Source organism: Oncorhynchus keta, chromosome 19 (genome assembly GCF_023373465.1).
Source record: "Oncorhynchus keta strain PuntledgeMale-10-30-2019 chromosome 19, Oket_V2, whole genome shotgun sequence".
NCBI classification, from domain to species: domain Eukaryota; kingdom Metazoa; phylum Chordata; class Actinopteri; order Salmoniformes; family Salmonidae; genus Oncorhynchus; species Oncorhynchus keta.
The window spans coordinates 61,849,877-61,872,724 of record NC_068439.1 but is presented as its reverse complement, the minus strand read 5'-3'; the positions used below and the strand labels follow the sequence as shown (position 1 = coordinate 61,872,724).

The window sequence follows — 22,848 nt, the reverse complement described above, 5'->3', positions numbered from 1 at the left end:
CTTGAGAATCAGCTGTACATGTGATTGAAGAGTGCACTGCACATGTGATGGAAGAATGCACTGTGCATGCAGAGGGTTGCAATTCCATTGAATTTGAGATAGTTTAACCAAAATATGTCACAAGACCTAGAATTGCCTTGTGTATCCCACCAAAAAAAAAGTAACTTTTTGATCAATTTAAGCAAAATTACCAAAATTCCAGGGCTTAACTTCCCATGGAATATTTACGAAAAAATTACAGAAATTTACCGGAAAGTTTCCGACCCTTTGCATCCCTACATGTAACTATAAATTCCTTGAATTTTCTTTTGCGGGTGCCTTTTCATTATCTGGATAGACACTTGCAGTTTTTAGCTGACGCTACACCAATCAAAGCAGTGGAGCGTGTTGTGAAGCAAAACTTTAGTGGTAAAAAATATTCATCTTTATACCATTTATAAAATGGTCAGATATACAGTATATATTTCGAATACACACTAGCAAAAAAACAAGTGAAAATGGACAAATTCTCCAATGAATTATGAAAATATTCTGGTAAAAAAAAGTGGCAAAGTGGAATAGCTTTTCACCTGTTTCTGATTAATAAACAATGCCTGTGAACAAACCTAGTCCTGAAACGAAACGTATGCTGAAGAATTTGTGTCATATTATAGGAAAAGACTGCATTCACACGGATTTGCACAAAGTCGGCAGTTCGGATTTGTCACTTCAAGCCCAATATCATACGTTGATTAAAATAATGACTTATTGACTTAAATCATTGTGCAACATCATGGGTAAGCTCTGGCCATAGTCTTCCAGCTCAAACAAGTGGATTTCTACTGGTGTGGGCATTTTAAGTAACCTTCTGTCTTATGTAACAATACCAAATGTAACATATCATGCTAATTTGAGTGTCATGTATGTTGTTTACTATGTTACGTTTAGTCTATGAGACCAGCCTAGTTGTTTTCGGTCTCTCTTTATGTAGTGTTGTGTTGTGTTGTCTCTCTTGTAGGGATGTGTGTTTTGTCCTATATTTATATAACTATTTTAATCCCAGCCCCAATCCAAGCAGGAGGCATTTTGCCTTTTGGTAGGCCGTCATTGTAAAGGAGAATTTGTTCTTAACTGGCTTGCCGAGTTAAATAAAGGTTGAATAAAAATAAATAAATAAGAAATAGTTAAACTGTGCAAGGGAGCAGATGCTCAGCGCTTGTTAGTGATGGGCATTCCCCGTTTTTTTAGTGAGTCGGATCTTTTGGCTCCGTTTACTTTATGAACGCCTCTTTGTTCAGTAAGCACAGTGCAAAAAAAATGAAAAATATAAACAGTCTAATGTAAACGCTAAAAAGTTGCATACCGATATGTCAGATTGTGAAATGTGGGTTAAAATTTTAAAAAATGTACATGACGAAATGAAATCGCTTGCAAAAACACTACCTTTTGCTCCCGCAGTGAGGATTTACCATCTTCAGATAATGTTTTTTATAATATATACATGTAATGTCTCGCGCTCAAAAGGCAGCAGTAGCAGTACGCAAATCAGTGAGTCAAATGAACGGCTCTTTCACAGATGCGATTCGTTTCCCAACAAAAAGAGCCGTTTAAAAAGAGCCTTTCGTTTGCGAACTACCCATCATAAGTGCTTGCGCGCCGCTTACGTGCACACAGTCCACTTCATGCAGTTTGTAATTTTTGGAGAGGTGTGCTAATCCTGTGTTGCGGAAGGGAGTCTTTGACAGATAGAGAATCAACATTAATACATATTTCACACTTTGCCTGTTTACCCTCAACATGGACCAAAAAGACACCGAAATGAATGAGAAGGGAGTTACTTCTTCGACCAGTGGAGTTGTGGTCCAAGTAAGAGAGAAGAAAGGACCTTTGCGTGCAGCTATTCCATACATGCCATTCCCAGTAGCTGTATTATGCCTATTTCTCAACACATTTGTACCTGGTTTAGGTGAGTTTACACTTTGATGTTGCTACTTTTTAATCACATCATGTGTTGTAGTTTAGAATGTTTAGAATGTGATACTTGCATAATTTTTGCAAACGTTTTGTTGTCATCAGAACTTCGTTTTTATTATCACAGTGTTTTACCATTACGCTCGCCTGGGGTGTATTCATCACGGAGATTGTTTACCGTTTAAGAACCAAATGGATGCAAATAGAGCAAACGGAACGAAACTGGGCGGGATTTACCAGAATTTGTCCAATAGAAACTCTCGTTTGCGTTTTCCGTTTGGAGTTAACGATTTCTGTTGCAAAACGTTTTGTAGCAACAGAATCGGCGTAATGATTACACCCCTGATTCATGTGGGGTTGTTGTAATGTTTGCGCCAGGAGTTGCCTAAACATTTTTAGAAAACGAGACAGTAAAACTGATAGAAGTGTCTCTTTTGGTAAAGTTGACAACCTCGGGAGTTTGGACAGCATGATGCGAACCAGTCCTCTGGTGAGATGTTCCCTCCTTTGCCAGTGATGCAAGAGAGGTTATAGCTTTAAACAAAGCAAAATGCACATTAGTGATACAAACCCCCAAAAGGCAGGTTTATGGAAACAGTTGTGGCAAACCTTTGGCCAATTTGTCACATTTGCTGCATACTCATATTTTCACATTTTAAATTAGCTTTGTGGCAATCTGTTGTAACTTGCGAACTACTGGCAAACAATTCTGGGAAACTTGTGGAGAACATTTTGCAAATTTGCTGCAAACTCCGTATGAATATGCAAATTAGACCCGGTTTTGGTTACTTTGTGTTAACAACATTGAAATGTTTTATCTACATTAACCAAATCACATAACTTAGTTCTCAAGAGAAAAAAACGTAAATATAAAATGTGGTAAATATACTGAACATTTGAACAATAATCAGCAGCATGGTAATGAAGAAAAGAGCAAAGACTGGATATTTCTCAAATAAATGGTTTAGTTAATGTTTTTATGTAGCTTACATTAGACAAATGGGAAAACTTTGGGGGTGTTGACCTTAGGATGTTTAAAGGTGCAACTACATAAATATGTACATGAGCCAAGTGATAACTGAGCAATAGACTTCAACCATTGGAAGTTTAAAAGATAATTAACAATGTTATGAATTAAAAACAAAAACAAACCCAGTTCAGAACTATTGCCTTTTTAGCGAACTTTGGAGATGGCAGCCCTGTGGAAGCCCTTTGTCCAACGCTTGTTGAATGCATGCACTGAAACAATCAGAAAACATAAAACTAACTAAATCAGGACACTGAAAGCAATTAATTTAGCTGACACATTTTTGTTTCCCTACCATCCCAGCCCCTCCCTTTCCTACACACAATCAGGGTACAGTGTTGAATTTTAAATAATTAATTTGTTTTGTCTGCATTTCAGAAAATAGAGAATTGTCCACAATGTACAATAATATATATATTTTTTAAATAGCACGTTGAAACAAAGCCCTATTGTCTAAGTATGTGTTATTTCATAAGATGACAATCAATCATATCTTATGAAATCTTAAAATGTATGTATATTATTTCATGAACAAAACAGTCCAAACAGCTGAACTTGATGTGCACACTCAGATTGCAATCTGATAAAAACAAAGCATGTGTGTGTGTTACACTGTCCTAAGTGGTATCAACACAGATCTGTCTATCAGACTGTGCCAGAGCAAATCCATAGATATTCACATTCACTGACACACTTCAGCTACAGTATCTTAGGTGACAGCACACATAATGATCTATATTTGGGTAGAGTCAAAACATTTTTACACAGTTAACAAGTGTAAAATATTACGTTTGAAGGTCACTCTACTAAGGACATGGACTAATGACTGTCATTACTTATAAAGCACTTTTCACAATTTCTAAAATGTCGCATTTCTATTTAAAATAAATATTTGTGATAGGATGAAAGGGTAGAGGAATGTGCTTCAGCCCAGCTTGAACAAAAAATGTCATTATATATGTTAATCATACACATGTTTAAAGATATTAAAACAAAGGGGATACCTAGTCAGTTGCACAAGTGAATGCATTCCGCATTTAACCCAACCACTCTGAATCAGAGAGACACTCATGGCTCATCCATTCATTGAGTTAGTCACACTATGAAATGCTACCAAATAAACCAAAATTCATTCATAATACTGTGAATATATAGTTTCACAGACATATTGTTATTTTTTTTCTGGTTTGTCGGAAATCATTAAGAATAATATAAAACCAGTCTGCACACCACCAAGGTGAACTGGTTTAGTTTTGACTCTTGGTTGACAGTGTTGGGGATGGGTAATGATTTGATGCTCAGTGCCAAATCAACACAACTGGATAAGAAGAGGTCTAAGCCATCAGGTGCCCAGTTTAGGAAAAAGAGGAAAGAAGAGGAGAAACGCTCAAAAGATTAAAAGGTATGCAGCTATGTCATCTCTTTATGAGTATAATATTATGCATGTAATGAAGTAGGCTAGTATAATACTTATGTTTGTTAGTCTATATTACTTGCTATGCTATTACACATAGGGTGACAATATTCAATTTTCTGTCCAACTAGCTTACATAACATTGGATGTAATTTCACACAGTTTCATCATGATAATGTGTGTAACCTGCAGCAAAATGATTACAACATAACTAGCACACCATTGATTTGGTTCACTTTCATTGAGGTGACATCATAAAGGTGAATATGCACATTGTATTGTGTTGACTAGGTCCTGAGCTCAGTAAGGGGAATTTCCAATGCTGTAGGATATCTTAAGACGTATATATTATGCCGATATCTTGTATCTTTTGTGATATATTGTGTCTTTTGGGGTGTCTTATGCCTAGAATTGGCCAAGGATGTTGTATGGTTCATTTGGTTCCTATTCTGAAAGTCTGATAAATTGTGCATAATGACATGTATATTTAATTGTGCAACAAATGGATTTAGGGTGTCACTCATATACTGTATTCCAATGTAAATTCAGGGGCACTTCTGAAATATTTTGGAGCACCCTCTGGCACTGGCCAGGATGAGAAGCCATGTACCTCCTCAGCCACACAGGCCTCTTCAGAAATGATCTCGGGGCCTCAGGATGAGGAACCATCCACCTCCTCAGCCACACAGGTGTCTTCACAAATGTTGTCTGAGCCTGAGGATGAGGATGAAGACCCATTCACTTCCACTTCTCCCCAGAAGGATTCTTCAGGTGTGTTTGTGCGCACGCACATGTGTGTATCCCTATATATTTTTTCTCCCTACGTTTCCATTTTGTAGGTAACAATGATACTTTTATTATGTACAGTGGCAAAAAAGTATTTAGTCAGCCACCAATTGTGCAAGTTCTCCCACTTAAAAAGATGAGAGGCCTGTAATTTATCATAGGTACACTTCAACTATGACAGACAAAATGAGAAGAAAAAAATCCAGAAAATCACATTGTAGGATTTTTTTATGAATTTATTTGCAAATTATGGTGGAAAATAAGTATTTGGTCAATAACAAAAGTTTATCTCAATACTTTGCATTTCGCTACACTCACATTAACATCTGCTAACCATGTGTATGTGACAAATACATTTGATTTGATTTGTTATATACCCTTTGTTGGCAAGACAGAGGTCAAATGTTTTCTGTCAGTCTTCACCAGGTTTTCACACACTGTTGCTGGTATTTTGGCCCATTCCTCCATGCAGATCTCCTCTAGAGCAGTGATGTTTTGGGGCTGTTGCTGGGCAACACGGACTTTCAACTCCTTCCAAAGATTTTCTATGGGGTTGAGATCTGGAGACTGGCTAGGCCACTCCAAGACCTTGAAATGCTTCTTATGAAGCCATTCCTTTGTTGCCCGGTTGGTGTGTTTGGGATCATTGTCATGCTGAAAGACCCAGCCACATTTAATCTTCAATGCCCTTGTGGATGGAAGGAGGTTTTCACTCAAAATCTCACTATACATGGCCCCATTCATTCTTTCCTTTACACAGATCAGTCGTCCTGGTCCCTTTGCAGAAAAACAGCCCCAAAGCATGATGTTTCCACCCCCATGCTTCACAGTAGGTATGGTGTTCTTTGGATGCAACTCAGCATTCTTTGTCCTCCAAACATGACGAGTTTAGTTTTTACCAAAAAGTTATATTTTGGTTTCATCTGACCATATGACATTCTCCCAATCTTCTTCTGGATCATCCAAATGCTCTCTAGCAAACTTCAGACGGGCCTGGACATGTACTGGCTTAAGCAGGGGGACACGTCTGGCACTGCAGGATTTGAGTCCCTGGCGGCGTAGTGTGTTACTGATGGTAGGCTTTGTTACTTTGGTCCCAAGCTCTCTGCAGCTCTCTGCAGGTCATTCACTAGGTCCTCCCTTTTGGTTCTGGGATTTTTGCTCACCGTTTTTATGATCATTTTGACCCCATGGGGTGAGATCTTGCGTGGAGCCCCAGATCGAGGGAGATTATCAGTGGTCTTGTATGTCTTCCATTTGCTAATAATTGCTCCCACAGTTGATTTCTTCAAACCAAGCTGCTTACCTATTGCAGATTCAATCTTCGCAGCCTGGTGCAGGTCTACAATTTTGTTTCTGGTGTCCTTTGACAGCTCTTTGGTCTTGGCCATAGTGGAGTTTGGAGTGTGTTTGAGGTGGACAGGTGTCCTTTATACTGATAACATGTTCAAACAGATGCCATTAATGCAGGTAACGAGTGGAGGACAGAGGAGCCTCTTAAAGAAGAAGTTACAGGTCTGTGAGAGCCAGAAATCTTGCTTGTTTGTAGGTGACCAAATACAGATTTTCCACCATAATTTGCAAATAAATAAATTAAAGATCCTACAATGTGATTTTCTGGATTCTTTTTCTCTCATTTTGTCTGTCATAGTTGAAGTGTACCTATGATGAAAATTACAGGCCTCTCTCATCTTTTTAAGTGGGAGAACTTGCACAATTGGTGGCTGACTAAATACTTTTTTGCCCCACTGTATGTGGGATGTTCCACCACTATAAATAATGTGAATAAAGTGTGTAAACTAATACCCATGTGCTCTCCATTAGAAATGCCTGTAGCAGCATCCCCACCAAATTCTGCTGCTGAGGATGATTCACTGTCTACAGACCCTGCTGACAGGCCTTCAGTTCTGACTGACAGAATTCGGACACAACTAGTTTGCAGAGGACCAAGTGAGGTACCACCTAAAACTTCCCATAATTAAAATTCCTCAAACATACAAATATTTTACACCATTTTAAAGATACACTTGTTGTAAATCCAGCCGCAGTGTCCGATTTCAAAAAGGCTTTACGACGAAAGCACACCAAACGATTATGTTAGGTCAGGACCTAGTCACAGAAAAACACAGCCATTTATCTAGCCAAAGAGAGCAGTCACAAAAAGCAGAAATAAAGATAAAATTACTAACTAACATTTGATGATCTTCATCAGATGACACTCATAGGACTTTGTTACACACTACATGTATGTTTTGTTCGATAAAGTTCATATTTATATCCAAAAATCTCAGTTTACATTGGCTTTAATTTAACAATTGACTATTGAATATTTTAAGATTTTATTTAAACATTGAAAAGTTCCTTGTTTTTAAGTGTTATTTAAGTAATAAATGGAAAGCAAAGTTATTTGTCTCCCTCTTTTTCTGATCTGGAAAAATTATCCGATCCGTGACTCAACCGTGATCCGATCCGAACTATGAGTTTTGTGATCCGTTGCACCACTACTTGCCATCGAAGACCATGACCCTGCTTGAGCTGCTGATATTTATACACGAAAGGGAGCTCTTAGAAATGTATCCACATTTGTGGACTGCTCTCAGAATTTGTCTTACTCTTCCTATTCTGCCCTTGAGTTGCGTTCCCATGCAAAACTAGACAGATAGCTAACAACTAAGTCTTCAATAAAACTCCCAAGGCGTGACTTTTCTTGAATGAATATATTGAAAACGTTTATGTTGTGAAACTGCAAAATACAGAAAAGAATATACTTTAGTGTTCAATTCACACCGACATACTGTAGCTGTACATTAAACATTTGAAGTTGCATAAATACAAAGCACGCGCTAAGGTACCATGCATCTGGCATGATGCCAAACCATATGGCTAATTGTTAACCATATGGTAATTGCTCCTTTCATTACTCTAATAATGTATAACCATCTATGTAGAATAACAAAGCATATTACACTAAAAACAGTAACAAAACTACAGTATTGTATATTTTACAATTCGTTTGCATGACGCATGAGCAAAGTAATACAGCTAACGACATACACAAAAGGCATTGCAATTTGTGAGTAAATGCAACCAACATTGATATGTAAGAAACTCTATCAATAACAAGATTATCATCATTAGCTAAATGCTTGAATCGAACTTACAAACAAATATTTTTCCAAGGCTGAAGCGTGACAAGAAATAACTACATTGAAAGACCTGCACTGTAGCGTTGTTTGTAGCTGCTTCTATGCGTGCAAAACAAATTCTGAACTTCCCGTTTGCGTTGTCTTTCTAAGTACCAGAAAGCGCCACTAGGGGGCAAATAACACCATTGAACACAATGAAAATCCAATTTAACCATTGTAATAAAATAATCTGTTACCTTCTAACAGGATGGCAGCACACTTCCAGTGACCGTAGCTGAAGCAGAGAGGAGCTTTTCAAAGCTCATCAAATTCTACCTGAGGTCCACCATGTCACAGGAATGCCTTAGTGGCCTTGCTGTCATTAGTATTAACCATGCAATTGCTGGGCAGATTTCTTATGATTATGTAATTGATGACTTTGCATCAAGGAAGGCAAGAAAGGTCAGGGTTTAGATGGCAGTTGTGCAATTTAGTTTGTTTCTTGTTTGAAGTGCAATACACAGGTTCTCTTCTTTATAAGTGTGTTATTCTAGTTGTGTATTTGTGTGATATAGGATTCGTGCGATTTAGTTTTATTTGTGGTTTTTGTGCGCAATAGGGAAATAGTGTAATAATTTGATTCTAACTTTTATTTGTATTTATATACTACATTTTGTTTCTATTTGTCTTTGTTATGATTATTTATTTGTGTTCCAAATGTCTGAATAAAAATTACAGTTAGTGCAGAATTGTGCTTTTTTTTTTTTTGGGGGGTTGCACAGGGAGCCATACAAGCTAGAACCGCCACTGGCCATCTGACTGTAGGCTATGGGATTTAAAACAATCCACATCTTTTTTAAAGAGGCTAATGATGCTCTGTGGCCAAATCATGCTTTCTGGTGTAGCAGCCTATTTTGAATGATTATATTTATTTCTGTATAGACAAGAGTAAGCTAATTAGGCTATATAATTTTTCATCATTTCATCATGCTTTCTGGTGTAGCAGCCTATTTTGAATGATTATATTTATTTCTGTATAGACAAGAGTAAGCTAATTAGGCTATATCATTTTTGCAATTCAATTTATTTTAGGGAAACTTTAGCTTCACATAGCCTTATGGAGACGCCGCCTCTACCTTTTAAAGTGGCATTAACACAACCAGTTTTCATCTGACTGTCAAACAGTCACTTAACAAAGGCGCTCCTGCACGCTACTCGAGTACATTCGTTCACTCACAAAACAATTTCAGCATCCAAACCTCAACAGTGAACTGTGCACCCGCAATTTGATGAATGGAAATTGACATCTGTTACAAAACACTTACTTGTAGTGTAATGTTGTAGTTCTGCTATTGTTATTAGGCCTACACATCTAGCCTGAATTGATGCATCCACTGTTATCCACGTGCGCCTCGATCTCAGCCACTCATCTCTGCCTTGTCGAGAGCATCTCTGCCACTCATCTCTGCCTGGTCGAGAGCATCTCTGCCACTCATCTCTGCCTGGTCGAGAGCATCTCAGCCACTCATCTCTGCCTGGTCGAGAGCATCTCTGCCACTCATCTCCGCCTTGACAAAATGTATGTGTACTCCTCAAACCACAACTCAATTTGAAGCGTATACCACCTGGTTTCCAGTCAATTCACTAATGTTTCATGTGGCTGACATGCATTAATAATAAATAATGGCCTAATAGACTTAAGTTTTTGGGGCATGTTGTATTCATTGTGATAGGCTCATGTTTTACCGGTACAGTATACCCCCAATATTTATTTTACTGGATGCCGGACCGTACTTCCACCCCTGCTCTCAACAGTCTAACTGCGGGGGATTCTGTTCCTGATGTACTGTGGTCTGTATAAAAGTTGATATCCAACACATAATAGGACTTGAAACACACAACCAGTGCCCCAAGCAATGTACCATGCTCCAATGCCTGTCCACTAATGACTGTATACACGTGTGAGCAGAGACAATTGTCCCCAAGAGCTAACACAAATGGGTAGGATCTGGTCACCTCCGCCTGGTGCAGTTAATCAACCATGTTGGTCCCATCCTGAACTTGTGCAAAGCTTGGGGACACACTGACAATGCCATCTCACACCATTTATTGTTGTATACTATATAACCATTTACACTTCAACATCAATATAAACACCCAATCCCAGTTTGATGCCTACATCTTCCATTCATTGGGGGCTTAGGCTCATAGGTTCAATTACATAACAATGTCTTGGAGTGTGCATTTAACCAATTTTGGAATGCTGTTCCTTTCATTCAAGGTTTACAAATGCTATCATCTAATTTCACCATCTATCTCCCTATGCCTATCCACTATTTAAACGTACAGGCCGCAAGTCAATGAAAGACGTTCTGGTCTCTTCGAAGGTGGGTCTTTCTGCCAGACTTACAGCACTTGCTCCTTCCATCAAGTCTTAAAGCGATGTCACCTTGTGTATATGTAGAGAAGAATGGTTAGTGAATAACTTGATTGTTTCAGGCAAAAAATGAATGAGTATCTGAGGCACCACCAGGAGGGTCATTTCTAACTATACCTGCACTTCAAAGAGAAGATCTTGGGCCTGCAATATTTTTTTGTCCTTGAAGACAGCGATCCAGTTCTCAGTGAGTTTCCCCGAAGCATCGAAGCAATTACTTTTTCATTGCAGTTCATCATTAGTCTGGCTAACACCTAACTTTCAAAGTTTGGAATGGCTCTTTGATATTTTCGGCTCAATGCGACAATAATGAAGGGGGCTGTGCTTTTAATGGTCGGCTCTCCTCTGTGTCTTTCTCACTCAAACACCCACACGTACAGACACAGTCAAACCTGAACGCCGCCCCCTTGTATTACAATGGTTGGATATTCAAATCCAAACGATGGGAGGTCTCAACCCAAGGAAAAAAAAACATTTGAGAGAACCAACCCTGTCGCACAATTTATGAGCGCATTAAAAAAACAGCCTCCTCTCCCTGCGCTGAGACCCGTGGGTTGCCTCAGCCAGGCTAGTAAATCACAGCAAACAGAATCATATTCAAGTCTAATGCTTTTGTAAACAATTAAACCCACCATGCCTGGTGTATCCAGCAGACGCAAATCCTCTCAAACTATTTAGACTGTCTTGGCCCCATTCTGTCTTGTCCTCTGAGCCCACTGGATCGCAGTCTACTTCATGTAATCTGCAACTTTGTTTGTAAGCTAAAGGTTGTTCTTCAACAACTCAGTCATCTGGGCTGTCCTCTCGAGCACAAAGTATTCAATCAATTAAAAATTCATTTTAACAATCAGTTTTCAAAATAGACAACAATGCTTTCAACATGTACCTGGCAAGACTCGGCTAAAGCTTTGTGTTGCTTGGTGTGTCCACAGTCCTATCCACGTGTGTCCCGAGGAACTTCCCTTGTGAATAAAAAAGGTGGCATTTACAGAATACTCACTGTGTGTAAGTCTTTCATATTCTTCCACTCCAGCCATCACCATGAACCCGTCCTCCCCAAATACGGTCCCACCAACCTCCTGTGGTTTCCTGGTCTAACTCCTCCGCTGCAAAAGAGAAAGGGGGTACCTAGTCAGTTGCACAACTGAATGCATTTAACTGAAATGTGTCTTCCGCATTTAACCCAACTCCTCTGCCCCTCTAGGCTTAACCACTAAGGGGGACATTTTAAGGAATAGTTTCACCCACATTTCTAAATGACGTACTGAACTAGCTACATTAGCTAGCTACCTAATTATGACAGGACAACCTATTTAACATGAATGACTATAAAATTCATAATTCATAATTTTTCTTACTTACCGTTCAGTTTTCAGTCTTCCAGACACATTTCTCAGTCCTCAGTTTGATTGGACTCAATCTGTATTTTTGCCTTGTAACTGATTGCTTCTAGAATGAGAGAAGGAACAACATGATCAAGATGAGCTAGCTGCTATTAGTTTAAAGAAATTAAAGATCTAATTGTTAAAGAATGAATGTATGGGCTACATTTGAGAATACATAGGTAGGGAAAGGGTACTGCAGAAGGGAAGTTTTTTTTTTAAATCAGCTCATTTTATTGCTACCTTAGCTGCTCTGCTAGCTAACATGCTACTGAACTGTGACAGTAGCATATCGACATGTGTATTGGTATAAAGACAGCAATGTATTCACCTCAGAAAATAAGATGTAAGGGAAATCATTAATTAGCCAAAAATTTTGCAAATTGTGCAAAAATATGATAGGTAGCTAGTAAGTGTACTCACAGCATGGACATGCACTCAGAACATGAGCGGACCAGCTGGCAAGTGTCTTCACTGACATTTTCAACCTCTCCCTGACCGAGTCTGTAATACCTACATATTTCAAGCAGACCACCATAGTCCCTGTGTCCAAGAACACCCAAGGTAACCTGCCTAAATGACTACTGCCCCGTAGTACTCACGTCTGTAGCCATGACCCTGGTCATAGCTCACATCAACACCATTATCCCAGAAACCCTAGACCCATTCTAATACCGCCCCAACAGATCCACAGATGACGGAATCTCAATTGCACTCCACACTGCCATTTCCCACCTGCACAAAAGGAACACCTATCTGATAATTCTGTTGATTGACTACAGCTCAGCTTTCAACAACATAGTGCCCCTAAAGCTCATCACTAAGCTAAGGACCCAGGGACTCTACACCACCCTCTGCAACTGGATCCTGAACCCCCAGGTGATAAGAGTAGGCAACAACACATCTGCTATGCTGATCCTCAACACAGGGGCCCCTGAGGGGTGCATGCTTAGTCCCCTCCTGTACTCCCTGTTCACCCACAACTGCGTGGCCAAGCACGACTCCAACACTATCATTAAGTTTGCTGACGACACAACAGTGCTGATCACCGACAACGATGAGACAGCCTATAGGGTGGAGGTCAGAGACTGCCAGTACAGCAGCCTCTCCCTCAGCATAAGCAAGACAAAGGAGCTGATCGTGGGCAAAGGAGCTTCAAGCTCCTTGGTGTCCACATTACCAACAAACTGTCACAGACTGTTCTCTCTGCTACCGCACAGCAAGCGGTACCAGAGCACCAAGTCTAGGTCCAAAAGGCTTCCTTAACAGCTTCTACCCACAAGCCATAAGACTGCTGAATAATTAATCAAATGGCTGCCCGGGCTATTTGCATTGACCCCCTTTATTTATTTTTTACGCTGCTGCTACTCGCTGTTTATTATCTATGCATAGTCACTTTACCCATACCTACCTCAATTACCTCGACTAACCTGTACCCCCGCACATTGACTCGGTACCAGTACCCCCTGTATATAGCCTTGTTTTTGTTATTTTATTGTGTTACTTTTTTTACTTACATTTATTTAATAATTATTTCCTTAACTTTTATTTTCTTAAAACTGCACTGTTGGTTAAGGGCTTGTAAGTAAGCATTTCACGTTAATGTTTTCACCTGTTGTATTTGGCGCATGTGATAAATAACATTTGATTTGATTTCAGTGGCACTGACAGATTGAAACTGGTATCAACAAAATGTTTTTCACCCTATCCCATAAAACATGATATTGCTAACTAGGCATCATTTAGCTAATAAAATGTTAAAGTTGATTGGGAAGCTTAATTAATAAGTTACTCACTCACTGGACAACTTTGTTAGGTAGCAAGCTAGATAGCTTGGCTTCCGTTTTCCAACAGATTTCCAACAGATCTCTAAGAGCCGACTCTTGTAGATGAACGTTGGGAGCTGGCTCGCATATCAGAAGAGCCAAATCTATTTAGAAATATATGAAAAAATTAAGATATGACTGATTAAAAGATTTAAATGAATATAATTAACTAATTCAAAGAACGAAAAAAAAATAATAATAATAATATAGGTCAAAAAGCTACTGCAGTTTGCCTTACCACTGACTGCTGGACATCAAAGGTAATCACTTCTTACATGTCAGTTACATGTCACTTCATTGAAGATCTTTCGATGTCCAGCTGTCTTCTGGACTGCTTTGAGTTCAGCGACAGACACACCTCAGAGAACTTGGCAGAGGAACTGTTGAGAGTGGCCAGAGAATGGCAAGTAGATGTAAAAGTGGTCTGTTGTGTTAGCGACAATGCAGCTAACATAACCAAAGCCATGAAAATGTTCAAATGGACCCATCATCCATGTCTTGCCCAGACAATCAACCTGATTATAAGAGATGCTCTGAAGGTGATGAAGCCCACTGTGGACAAAGTGAAAGCAGCTGTGTAATATTTCCACAGAAGAACAGTAGGTGCTGAAAAACTAAAGTCTACACAACGCCAGATGGGGATTGCTGAGCTGAGGCCTAAACAAGACTGCACTACAAGGTGGAATTCAACATGTTTTATGTTACTATGCCATCATCTCATTATTTAATGCCCAGGAATGGGAGGTGGTAGTCCTGGAAACCTTTGAGCAGGGTATATGAGCAGTAGATGAGAATGTAGTGAGCAGTAGATGAGAATGTAGTATCAGTAGACCAAACATGAACCTGAACTAAAGTTACTGTTCTCTCTTTTCAGCTATGTGACAGCCTCAAAAATGATAGTCCTATATAAGGGTCTGCAGCAAATCACAGCCAGCTGCCAGAGAGAAGCAAATGTGACAGAGTTGATGGACACCCTATGTTCATCAATGGACAGAATGTTCCACATAATGGAATATAATCACGTGCTATCAGAATTCTCTGCACTTGACACCAGGTTTAAGAACTTAGCCTTCAGTGATGCCAGAGCAATTGATGAGGCTCTTCAAAGAATGACCTCAGCAGCAGGGAGGGACAGCTCCAGCAGTCAGCTGGCTCAGGCACCAGGGCAACAGGAAGAAGAGGGATCAGATGGAGCAGAAGCACCAGCAGTAGTGCCGCTAACATCCGCTGTTTGGATGCTGTTTGACGAGACAGCAACTGGGGATGCAGCACGAAGGAATCCCTCAGCAGATGCCATAATGGAGGTCCGGTCCAAAGATCTGCAGATCCTTTGAGCTGGTGGAAGAACAAGGCCTCTGTCTACCCACGTCTTACTAATAAAGTAATGACAGGGAGAGACTGCATAGTGGCCACATCGGTTCCCTCTGAGAGGGTCTTCTCGAAAACGGGACAAATAATTACTGAGAAAAAAGTGAGGCAGCTTACATTTCTGAATGCAAATCTCTCATAAAAGCTAAATATGGTCAGCATTGCTGTGTGCTGCTGGTTATAACATGGCAATACAGAAGAGAGAGAAATGAGGGACCAGTTTAATGTTTTAAGTGGGATGCTGCAGTTTTGCACATTGTTATTTATTTTTCTTTGATATGGTGCAATATTCTATTATTATGTTGTTCAGATTGTATTCGTTTTGAATGGTTACATTTATATGCACTTTGTTTATATACATTAAAAAGTTATACTTTAAATGCAAATGATTAATAGCATTCTTTTTCATAACAAACCAATGCATTTTTAAATACATTGTGGTTAAGGTAGAGTATGATTTCATTTAATAATTTAATTAGAATTGTTTGTTTTAACACCAATCGTAGTCAAACTATCGCAAACTGTTTGACGTGAAAAAATACAAAACATATTTTTTAAGGAGCTGTTTGGGAGCCAAAAGAGTCGGCTCACTGAAAAGAGCCGGAATGCTCATCACTAGTCATCAGTGGTTACTGGTGTTTGAACATGTTGCCACAGGTTTGCCACAAGTTCAAATTGAATCTTGATTGAATTGTCTTTCAGAAAACAAAATGGGTGACTAAGGTTTGGCAAAAATTCACCACGAGTGGCAAACATTTGCAAACTTCTGGCAACATTCTGTGGCACACTATTTAGTTTGCAGCAAATTTTCCGCAACAAATTAATTTTTGTAAGGGTAATCATTAGAATAATATTTTCAAGACATACAGTGTAATTATAAAAACAATTGTGCAATGTAGGTTGATGAAAATGATACATAATGTACTTTAGAAAGACATTTCATCAGCAAACTATTAGGCCTACTCCCCTCTTCACCTCAATTAGGATGGATTCATTGAGAGTCCCCTTTTGCTATGCAACCAATTACCTTCAAAAGTCACAGTTAGTTAAATAAAGTCCACCTGTGTGCAATGTAAGTGTCACATGATCTCAGTCTACATACACCTGTACTGAAAGGCCCCAGAGTCTGCAACACCACTAAGCAAGGGAAACCACCAAGCAAGCGGCATCATGAAGACCAAGGAGCTCACTAAACAGGTCAGGGAGAAATTTGTGGAGAAGTACAGATCAGGGTTAGGTTATAAAACATCCTACGGAGCACCATTAAATCTGTTATACAACATGGAAAGAATATGTCACCACAACAAACCTGCCAAGAGAAGGCTGCCCACCAAAACTCATGGACCAGGCAAGGAGGGCTGTAACGTCGTTCTTCGTTTGTCGAAAGAGAGTCGGACCGAAATGCAGCGTGGTGGTTACTCATGACTTTAATAGAAAAAGTGACACATGAAATAACGATACAAAATACAAAACAACAAACGGAACGAGAAACCTAATTACAGCCTATCTGGTGAAACTACACAGAGACAGGAACAATCACCCACGAAATACAAAGCGAAACTCAGGCTACCTAAATAAGGTTCCCAATCAGAGACAACGAGAATCACCTGACTCTGATTGAGAACTGCCTCAGGCAGCCAAGCCTATACAACACCCCTAATCAGCCGCAATCCCAAATACTACAAACCCCAATACGAACCACAACATATAAACCCATGTCACACCCTGGCCTGACCAAACATATAACGAAAACACAAAATACAATGACCAAGGCGTGACAGAACCCCCCCTCTAAGGTGCGGACTCCCGGACGCACCTCAAAACCATAGGGAGGGTCCGGGTGGGCGTCTGTCCATGGTGGCGGTTCCGGCTCGGGACGTGGACCCCACTCCATTATTGTCCTAGTTCCTCCCCTTCGCGTCCTGGGATAATCCACCCTCGCCGCCGACCATGGCCTAATAGTCCTCACCCAGAACCCCAGTCCTTCAGAACTCAGTTGGAGAGCATGGCGTGACAGGGTAGTGGTTCGGGACCACCCATCGTAGAATGTATGCACACTGACTGGGCTTTGGATAAAAGCGTCTGCTAAATGGCATATATTATTATTATTATTAACTGAGGGCAGCTCGTGACGGGCACGGGACTGAGGGGGCAGCTCGGGACTGAGGGGAAGCTCGGGACTGAGGAGCTCGGGACTGAGGGGAAGCTCGGGACTGGGGAAGCTCGGGACTGAGGGGGGCTGAGGGGCAGCTCGGGACTGAGGGGCAGCTCGAGACTGAGGGGCAGCCCGGAACTGAGGGGAAGCCCAGTACTGAGAGAAAGCCCAGTACTGAGAGGAAGCCCAGTACTGAGATGAAGCTCAGGTAGGTAGTAGGCTCCGGTAGATCCTGGCTGGCTGGCGGATCTGGAAGATTCAGGTTGACTAGCAGATCTGGAAGATTCTGGTTGACTGGCAGATCTGGTAGAATCTGGTTGATTGGCAGATCTAGAAGATCATGGCTGACTGGCAGATCTAGCTGCTCTATGCAGACTGGCAGATCTGGAAGAGACTGGTTGACTGGCAGATCTGGAAGAATCTGGTTGACTGGCAGATCTAGAAGATCATGGCTGACTGGCGGATCTAGCTGCTCTATGTAGGCTGACAGCTCCTTGCAGACTGACAGCTCTTTGCAGACTGGCAGCTCTGGCTGCTTTATGCAGACTGACAGCTCTGGCTGCTTCATACAGACTGACAGCTCTGACTGCTCCATGCAGGCTGACAGCACCCTGCAGACTGGCAGCTCCTTGCAGACTGGCAGCTCTTTGCAGACTGACAGCTCTGGCTGCTTCATGCAGACTGACAGCACCTTGCAGACTGACAGCTCCCTGCAGACTGGCAGCTCAGGCTGCTCCGAACAGGCAGGAGGCTCCGGCAGCGCGGTAGAGGAGGAAGGCTCTGATAGCGTTGAACAGGCGGGAGACTCCGACAGCGCAGGAGGGAAGGAAGGCTCTGATAGCGCTGAACAGACAGGAGACTCCGGTAGCGCAGGAGACGAGAAAGGCTCCGACAGCACTGAACAAGCGGGAGACTCCGACAGCGCAGGAGGGAAGAAAGGCTCTGGCTGTGCTGAACAGGCGAGGCGCACAGAAGGCCTGGTGTGTGGTGCTGGAACTGGTGCTACAGGATTGAGGACACGCACAGGAAGCCTGGTGCGGGGAGCTGCTACCGGAGGACTGGTGTGTGGAGGTGGCTCTGGATAGACCGGACCGTGCAGGCGCACTCTTGAGCACCGAGCCTGCCCAAGCTTACCTGGCTCGATGCCCACTCTAGCCCGGCCAATACGAAGGGCTGGTATGTGCTGCACCTGGCTATGCACCCGCACTGGAAACACCGTGCGCTCCATAGCATAACATGGTGTCTGCCCGGTCTCTCTAGCCCACCGGTAAGCACAGGGAGTTTGCGCAGGTCTCCTACCTGGCGTGACCATACTCCCTTTAAGCCCCCCCCAATAATTTTTTGGGGCTGCTTTTCGGGCTTCCACCCGCTTCGCCGTGCTGCCTCCTCATACCAGCGCCTCTCCGCTTTAGCCGCCTCTAGTTCTTCCTTGGGACGGCGATATTCTCCCGGCTGCGCCCAGGGTCCTTTTCCGTCTAATATCATCTCCCAAGACCAGAAGTCCTTATGTTGCTGCTCCTCACAATTAACAGGGAGAGTAGGCTCAGGTCTGACTCCTGACTCTGCGCCCTCCCCCAATAAATATTTGGGGTTTACTTTCGGTTTTCGCTCTGTGCCGCCGTGTCTTTTTTTTTGACTCCATTCGCCTATAGCCCTCTTCGCACTGCTCTAGCGAATCCCAGGCGGGCTCCTGCACTCTCTCTGGGTCGGCCGCCCACCTGTCTATTTCTTCCCACGTCGTACACTCAATGCCATTGCTGTCCATAACATCCTCCTTTTTCTGTTCCTGCTGTCGCTGCCTGTAACCACGCCACTCGGTCCGTGTGTGGTGGGTGATTCTGTAACGACGTTCTTCGTTTGTCGAAAGAGAGTCGGACCGAAATGCAGCGTGGTGGTTACTCATGACTTTAATAGAAAAACTGACACATGAAATAACGATACAAAATACAAAACAACAAACGGAACGAGAAACCTAATTACAGCCTATCTGGTGAAACTACACAGAGACAGGAACAATCACCCACGAAATACAAAGCGAAACTCAGGCTACCTAAATACGGTTCCCAATCAGAGACAACGAGAATCACCTGACTCTGATTGAGAACCGCCTCAGGCAGCCAAGCCTATACAACACCCCTAATCAGCCGCGATCCCAAATACTACAAACCCCAATACGAACCACAAAATATAAAACCAATGTCACACCCTGGCCTGACCAAACATATAACGAAAACACAAAATACAATGACCAAGACGTGACAAGGGCATTAATCAGAGAGGCAACAAAGAGACCAAAGATAACCCTGAAGGAGTTGCAAAGCTCCACAGCGGAGATTGGAGTATCTGTCAATAGGACCACTTTAAGCCGTTATCTCCACAGAGCTGAGCTTTACGGAAGAGCAAACACATTTGGGGTTCGCCAAAAGGCGTGTGGGAGACTCCCCAAAATTTGTTTCAGTCTTATAGAGATTCACCTTCCAGCAGGACAATAAGCATACTGCTAAAGCAACACTTGAGTGGTTTAAGCGAAACATTTAAATGTCTTGGAATGGCCTAGTCAAAGCCCAGACCTCAATCCAATTGAGAATCTGTGGTATGACTTAAATATTGCTCTACACCAGCAGAACCCATCCAACTTGAAGGAGCTGGAGCAGTTTTTCCTTGAAGAAGGTGGACAAAGTAATGACTTTGGAGGGGTGTGAATAGTTATGTGCTCAAGTATTCATTTTGTCTTATTTCTTGTTTGTTTCACCATTTTTTTAACATCTTCAAAGTGGTAGGCATGTTGTGCAAATGATACAACCCCCCAAAAAATACATGTTTATTCCAGGTTGTAAGGCAACAAAATATGAAAAATGCAAAGGGGGGGTGAATACTTTTGCAAGCCACTGTATTTAGTCAATTTTGTCTTATAATCCTTGTTTATTCCCAATCCTTTTTAATCTTCAACTCTTCCTCATCTCCTAATTGTCAAGAGGGGATGCTGGGCAACCCCCCAAAGGTCCATCTGTCTTTGTACCGATGCCACTGTAATATCTGGAGTGTGGAGTTAGAGAAGCTTTGAGTAAAAGTAATGGGATCTGTATGGTAATGATTTCCAGTTTCTCAGTGGAATGGCACACTGCATGCACCACGTAGCATCAACATAACTTTGATCTCCACACTATCCTCCACTGACCCTAATGAGGGCTGTGGAGCCCAGGCCCACTGATCCCTTTCATATCAGGCACATCTGAAAGGAGAGGACACAGGAGCGGCTCGGGACCCTGTTAAAAGAACTACTGCGCTGTTCTCTGCTGGGGCCATTCACTGACTGAGTCACTGTTATTATTTGATCATTTCTCTATTCAGTATCTGTTTCCCCAGAGCCAGATGGAGGCTACACCCAGTCTGTCTTAGTCTAATTACAGATACATGTATCCATGGTTATTGATCACAGTTATTGACCGTCAAGCAAGTGGCCCGGGTACTAGTTATGACATGTCCGTCCTTAGACTGTCTGTGTGGTGATTCAATGGCACTGAGTGTGTAACATTAGAAATGTGTCTCCCATGTGACATATCTTTGGCATCCCAGTAATGTCGTTGTGTGCCTGGCTGGCCCAGATGTCATGGGGTGGTCGGTTCCACCAGTGAAAAAGAGCTGTCCTCCCCTCAGTCAGGACTAGCTATAATGAGCATTGAGACTGAGACTGCCACCTGCCAACACGCATTCCCAGTTCCCACGTCACCCAGCAGCAGCTGAGGGCTCTGTGACTAACGTGTCACTTCAGCTTTGGTCCAATCATCAGTCTGAGTCTTGTTGTTGTGTTTGGACCCATGCCCTGGCAGGCATTGCTGTCTCATCAGCCAGTTTATACTAAACAGGCTACAGCATCTTCACACCACCTTAACACCACAAGGCCATCACGTCAACTGGGATGTCTCCAAGTCCGAAGACTGAAAGAAAATAAATACATGTAGCCACATTCACAGGAGCTGGGCTTAGTTGATATTTGTATTATTATGAGAGATTGATCTTTGCGAGGCCCAGATTTAGACTGGTCTCTGTTGGGCTGCTGAGTTGTCACAAATCTCTTCCCCTCTTGAGTCAGTGAGCCATATCTAACACACCCTGTCCTTGTGTTTTCTGTCATTGCTAGTGGCATGTGCTGTGTGCCAAATTAAGTTAAACAAAATCTTGTTAATTTGCACTGGATTTGATATTGCTATAATTGAAATAAATATATTTGCTGAACTGACTAAATAAATTAAAATCTGCTGGCATGTTTGTTAGTACGTCACCAGCAGCTTTCTAGAGAGAGATAACCAAGTGGAATATTAATATTTATTATTAATTAGGCTGCCTTGCGAGGAAGATCAGATAGTGTGAGGACAGAGGGATGGGGATTCATTGACTGAGGGAAATGGCATTAGTTTTCATCCCCTGTGATCCTTATCTGTTTGGCGAGGCCCGTCCAATTGGAATTCAGTTTCTCTATCAGCTTTCGCCTTTCATACTTCAATCGAGATCAAAGACTGTTCGTAGAAACACCGTTCAAAGATATGCCAATGGAAATGTTAAAATTAGACTTTGGTATCTGCTATTTTAACTGTTCAGCATAGACCTATCCTCATTTTCGGCTGCATAAAGGTATATACAAGTAAATACAGTATATTAGGTCAATTAGGTCAACTGTTCATTTGATTGGTCTTGGTGGAGAATTAAAGAAAGACTCCTCTTTTAGTTAATTTTCCTCTACCTTTGTGTCTTCCCATTGTTTACATCATGTCAAGCTGTTGTGGAGGGAAAGACAGAGAGAGACAGTTGGATACATCATATAATGGTATTTTGACCATAGCAAACCATTACAATGGGATTCGCATAATGAAAAAGGCAGAATCAAAAACAACTTAGGAACCCAATTGGAAAGCCCAGAGAGACTCTTAAAAGTAAAACCACTGAAGCCCCTAACCTGTTACATAGCAGTTTTTAGTGCTTATGTTTATCCCAAGGCCTTCTGAATGGTTACATGGCCCCTATTGTATCACTCCCATTGCACTCCCTCCCCATGGCACAGCTGCGGTTTCCATGACAGCAGCTAAAGCCTACCAGAACAGAAGGCTTTCCCTACCTGTCTGCTCCATGGACGGTTGTGCCTGTCTTTCTGGAGTAGGATGCATAACAGGGAGATTACGGGCTGTTTTAGGGAAAGCTAATTGCGTACACTTGAAACGACCACTCACATTTTTAAACCCTAGATGAAGTGATTGAAAATGAATAATGACATAGTACTGGGCTTTAGTAAACTTGTAGTACAACCCATGACTGACATGCTTAGATTGAGCCCCTACATGCACAAGCATCAAATGCATGTCTAAGCTTCTCCACCGCCAGTC

At 41.7% G+C, this 22,848-nt stretch overlaps 1 protein-coding gene and 1 long non-coding RNA gene across 4 annotated transcripts in view; one reads left to right on the top strand and one right to left on the bottom strand.

The window, feature by feature from the left end:
- The first annotated feature begins 1,483 nt into the window (after window positions 1–1,483).
- The window catches only part of LOC118398625 (protein stum homolog), a 34,206-nt gene continuing 12,841 nt past the window's right edge, over window positions 1,484–22,848 (top strand). Inside the window, exons 1-4 of one of the 3 annotated variants that reach the window (XM_035794151.2) lie at window positions 1,484–1,945; window positions 4,941–5,162; window positions 7,002–7,132; window positions 8,570–9,051. In XM_035794151.2, coding sequence (XP_035650044.1) covers window positions 1,777–1,945; window positions 4,941–5,162; window positions 7,002–7,132; window positions 8,570–8,776 — 729 coding nt within the window. In that variant the 5' untranslated portion in view covers window positions 1,484–1,776 and the 3' untranslated portion in view covers window positions 8,777–9,051. The other 2 variants (XR_008071118.1, XM_035794153.2) reach the window with 2 other exon arrangements.
- LOC118398627 (uncharacterized) lies at window positions 10,393–11,195 on the bottom strand. Its single transcript, XR_004828649.2, has 2 exons — window positions 10,857–11,195; window positions 10,393–10,751 (listed from the first exon to the last, which is right to left on the bottom strand). It is a non-coding gene; the product is annotated as an uncharacterized LOC118398627 (long non-coding RNA).